This window comes from Austrofundulus limnaeus, unplaced genomic scaffold, assembly GCF_001266775.1.
Source record: "Austrofundulus limnaeus strain Quisiro unplaced genomic scaffold, Austrofundulus_limnaeus-1.0 Scaffold1538, whole genome shotgun sequence".
In the NCBI taxonomy this organism is placed as follows: domain Eukaryota; kingdom Metazoa; phylum Chordata; class Actinopteri; order Cyprinodontiformes; family Rivulidae; genus Austrofundulus; species Austrofundulus limnaeus.
The window spans coordinates 30,527-35,893 of NW_013953940.1; the positions used below are offsets into that span (position 1 = coordinate 30,527).

The 5,367-nt window shown below is 40.5% G+C and overlaps 1 protein-coding gene across 1 annotated transcript in view; it reads right to left on the bottom strand.

Moving 5' to 3' along the window:
* The window catches only part of phip (PHIP subunit of CUL4-Ring ligase complex), a gene marked incomplete at its 5' end in the record, with an annotated part of 33,036 nt that overhangs the window by 18,551 nt on the left and 9,118 nt on the right, over nt 1–5,367 (bottom strand). The window contains 4 exon segments of the mRNA XM_014032779.1: nt 1,084–1,236; nt 1,659–1,884; nt 1,967–2,095; nt 4,418–4,552. Of these exon segments, the coding sequence (XP_013888233.1) occupies nt 1,084–1,236; nt 1,659–1,884; nt 1,967–2,095; nt 4,418–4,552 (643 nt within the window).

Below are 5,367 nucleotides of genomic sequence, written 5' to 3' on the forward strand. Positions count from 1 at the left end.
GAGTTTCTGAGGTATTTTGACCGCTGCTGCTCCCTGCTCTGGTAACAGCATGCAGAGTGAGCGCAGAGCAGAGGAGGTGGAGAAAAAAAGAAGAAGCTGGGACCACGACTCTGCCTCTGGGTCTCATAAGGCTGTACAACGGAGCTTCTGCTATTATTAGTCATGCTAATGTAAACGCTGGCTTTGGAGGGCGGAGTTAATGTCAACAGATTTTTGGAGGGCGTTACCAACAGAGCTCATTAACATAAACAGCTCTTCTGAACAGAAGTCAGAGCAGGCAGAACTAGAAAATGGGAAATTTTATTATCTGAGAATTATTTTGTGCATTGAATTGAAATAACATGGTCTGGATAGACCACAGACACACCATAAAAATTCCTAGGACCCATAATTGGTCTCCTTTAAGACTTTAGCGAAACTGATAAATGATTTAATTATATTTCTATTCAGGACATCTGCTTTAAAACAATCTCCTTCCTCTTATGTTAGTTTGGAACATCGGGCTTTTTAATCAGAAAACTGAATCAGCCAGTTCACACATCAACTCTACTGTTGCTCTTGGGTCAAAATGACCCACAAGGCCTCAGGCTCAACAATCAGGCCTCATTGGTCATTTTGACCAAAGAGCAACAGGAGAGTTAAAAAATGTGAAATATGACGTTTATAGCTTCTTTTTCTAGTTATTTTTATCTGTGATTATAAAAAACTACAAAAATGCCACGAGGGGCGTGTATTTTATGCATCAAATTCTATTTTTAAAAAGTAAATTCTAACTTCATTTTTATCTGATATTTAAGTAAGATGGGACTAGAATGAAATATGTTTGAAGATTAATGTACCTTTGTCTAGATCTGTGTTGATAAATTAAATAAATCGACACTTTGTTTCACCAAGATCCTATCCTTGAAAAAATAAAATTTATGTGATCGCGACCTCCTCACATCTTATCCAAGTTTACGCCTCATGTTCTTCCACCGCACTGTGTGGTAATAACTCAGAGTTGGACAAAATTAATCTAAAAAAACAAACAAAAAAAAACAAACAATGGCTGTTGTGTAAGGTTTTGTCGAGTCCTGATCCTACCTCTGCTGGACCTGGTGTTTATCGCAGCAGCTGCAGCAGCAGAGGCATCATTCATTCCAAGCCTTTGGTCCTGCTCCTGCTGCAGCCTCTGAATCATGGTGTCCAGAGGACTYGGACCGTCCACCGCCTGCTCACTCACCACCTGGTTCAGGCCTGACAGCCAGGAGGGAAATGAAAACACGTGAAAACAAGTTGATCAGTGTCTCGCTGTGTTCTAGACATGATGCTAAAACACATGAAATTTGATTTCGCACTAAAAATATGCAGAATGTAAAAATGAAACTTTTTTAAAATGAATGCATTTTATCATCTGCTGATTATTTCTGATCAGATCTGATTTTATTTGCCCACACAAGCATAATGACAACAAATGYTTCTGATTATGCACACACAAAAGCATTATGATCATCCTGACAAGTGTTTTTGATTGGCTGACTGATAAGAGAGGAGACGACAGCATCACCTCCAGGCACAGATCTGCTCTGAAAAGAACAAGCAGGCGAGAGCGGAGCTACAAACACCCTGAAGGCTGGGGGGTAAAAATATAAACAAAAGTTTAATCCCAGGCTCCATACCTGAAGAGGTGACCCCCATCTGAGGGATCAGTTGCTCGTCTCTGCAGCCCTCCCTGCCAGGAACCAGACGCTGGTATCTGGGGGGGTGAGGGTTCCCGTCCACGTCCACCAGGAAAGGAGGGGGCATTAGGTGTGGCGCCTGCTGAGTCTGCTCATCCAGCACGTAATTGTTGGCGTCCCGGATCAGTGGCCGGTAGTCGGTGTGAAAAAACATCTGGTCCGCTATCTGAAGCAGGTTTAAGGTGTTTGTTGTTACTAATCAATGTGGAATAATGTGAGCATTTAACACTAATGAACCTGTGGTGTACCTTGTCATACTTGCTGCTGGAACCAAAGCCAAAGATGAGCAGGTGACCGTGGGAGTCAGTGGCTGCAAAGTGCTGCCCATCAGGACTACATTTACAGTCAAACAACGCTCCGTGTCCTTGACCCTCAATCTATCCACAAACAAGGAGAAAAAGAACCAGTCATCATTTATCTAGAGGGAAATTGGGGACAACATAAACAGACGAGACTGCTGAATGACACATACAAGAACAGACACGCTTTCTGACAAACACTGGCAACAATGGTTCAGTCCTGCTGAGTGCCCCAGCAAGCCATGACAGTGAGCAAAACTGCACAATACCAGAATCCTTCAACACGCTCCTCTAAATTGGTTTTCTGCAGCAACACCTGCATCAAATTGCTGTGCAGTAACTTCTGCTCCAGTGAGCCTCGTCTGCAGAAACTGAAACTTCAGATGTTGCTTCACTTTCACACTCAGACACCAAATTTTCTGGGTTTTTTGTCTCTTTTTTGGTTTGTGCAAAAACAATCAGATGACTAAACTCAAGAAGTATAAAGCTCACCAAAAAAACTGAGATTACGTGTGCAGCAAAGCTCTGTGTGTTTTTGCTCAGCAGGATGAAAACAATGCATGTTTCAGCTTTTATTATGAAGAATAAGTCAGACATCACTGGGCTGCAACAAGTTGACAAATAAGTTTCGTGAGGGAGTCTCCCAAACGCCTCGCAACTTTTGGTTCTCATCTTTCTTGTTTAAGTCGCTGAAACATGCAACTCTGCTGCATGACTTTTGAACATTTTCAAAAAGAATTGTGCGACAATTTCTCTCTACTCTCCAACTCAACCCGTAATTGAAAAACTGGTCCAAACATGCATATACTGTACCCCTAAAGTATACTCCAGTAGATTTAATTGTTAATGTTGGGGGCGGGGGGTAGCTGAGGCACCAAAATACTGTGCGCACCCAAGAATATGTGATCATCACAATAAATGGAGGATTAAGTCCTAAGGTGGCATGTAGAATAAAAGACAGCTGTAGTAAATGGTTTGTACTTATATAGCACTTTTCTGTCCAACCAGGATACTCAAAGCTCCTTACACTACAATCCAAAGACACTTGGACATGTAACTGAATAGGAGTAATCGAAGCGCCAACTCTCTCATTGGAGGACAACTGCCCTAGTCACTCAGCCATTGATTAAAATGTTTGCAACAATTGTATTTTGTCCAAATGTAAGGAATCCTTTCTACCTTATGGGTCGTTKAAACCAAATATCTGAAACATAATCTTAAAGAATGTCTTTTAACGTCCTTTTTTGAGCAGTACCACAAAAACATGATTTTGAGCAGAAAAGCTTTACATTTTTGTCATTTTCCCTGCAAGCAAGCAAATTATTTTTTTCTTTCCAGCTGGTAAATCTTCATATTCAAATATTTTCTGAGGTTTCTTCTTTAAAATGACATCATAAATTCCTAACCTAAGGTATGTTGAGCTGCAGATGAAGCAATGCGTGTTTTTTTTAAATATTTTGGGAAGCAACGTCTGCTGTTTGTCTCCTTTTTCATATGTTAAGAGAGCGTGGAGGAAAAGTTCTGCGCGGCGCAGCGCAGCTGGAAACGCTGCTGCCCCGCCTCCTCTAAAGAGCAGAACCGGGTCGATGAAAGTCAGAAGACCTGTGCACACAGGTCAGTTTTCCACAGTCAGAATAAGATGATCTGATTAAGTGTTTACATGCACGTCATTCAGATTATCAATCGGCATATCCCACCCCTTTCATTCGGATTAAAAATTCATCCGGATCGAGCTCAATCGGATCAGAATAATCCCAATGGGCTGTTTACATGATACATTTTTAATCCTAACGGCCGTTTAATCCGATTACATATGTCCATGTATACATAGCTATTGTTTCAGATAAATCATGCTGGGTGGATAAAATTCCTCAGCCTATATCTTTTTACATATTTTCTCATTCTACATGATCCTGTTCTTGTCAGAAGCCGTTCAACAAAGTTACAAAACCTTCCAGTAAGTTTCACACTGAAATCTGGGCCTACATGCAAGCACACAACACTTATTACTGTTTAACACCAAGATTCAGCCACATGACCAGCTCATTTCATCACTCACAGTCTGAACCATTGGTTACCATAGAAACAAATACCACAATGAGTATATGCAGTGGCATATACTCTTGTTGATGATCACTTTACTATTTGCTGAGTATGAATCCCTACCACATGCGTTAGGCGACACAAAGAGCAAGAACGAAAGTGAAACAAAAGTCTGACCACGAGAAAAAGAAAGTGAAAGCAAAGACGGAGAACAGCAGTGGGTGAAGGAGAAAACTGTCAAACAAAAGTGAAAGAATAAGAAAGCTGCACAAAAAGTACATCACAATGTTTTTAATRTAAAACTGGGTTTAGAAACATCTAAATGAAGTGAACTGCAGTGAAACGACAAACACTAACCATGTTGAAATAAGAGCGGATCTTGACTCCTCTAGCCAGATCCCACACAATACAGTTCCCATCATGGCCGGCTGAGAAAAGGATTCTTGGATCAAACGGATGCGGTTCCAGGACGAACACCTCATCCTCGTGACCCTGTCAACAAATAACAGGAACATCAAGACTTATTAAAGTGAGGACACAGCATGTAAAAAACAGTAATTTATCATTTCTCATTCCCTGAAATCAAATACTGTATTTCAGCTTATTATCCACCAAACCACAAGCTGTTTAAACAAAATGATTATTTTTAGACTTAATTTTTGTTTTATAGACACTTTCAGAAAGCAGCTATTGATAAGAAAGAACGACACTAAAATAACTGTTAAAAATRGAGACCCAGGTCACATTACTAACTGGGTAACAATTTGTTATTTATTTAAATAACAGAACACCAACATCTTAAACAAAATCTATCAAAACATGCTGCTTTTATTATCCTTGCAACCAATGATGCAGCAGCTCTCAGACACAGAACAGATGAAGGACGTAAAACACGCTAAAACTCAACAATCCTAACACCAACTGTACATCATCCGCCCGTTATAAACAGTGTAACCAAAATTCAAAGCATGAATTCACTCAGCTACCAGCATATACAAACCATTTTATCAGAGTAGTGGACTTCATCACGAGTACCACTGAAGATTTATTTGGTCAATGACTAAATAGTTGACTGCTGGATATGGGCACCAGTGGCCCATGTGACCCTGAAAGGAATAAGCGTGTACAGAAAATAGATGGATGGGTCTTAATAAATATAGGATTTAATGTGGAGCCACAGATTGAGGATATTTTCTTTCCTAAACATTTGTGGAGTTACATCATTGAAAACTTCCTGTGGACTGTCTTATGGAGGGACAGGTAGGGACCTTGGTCTTTGGCTACGTTCACACTGCAGGTCTTAATGC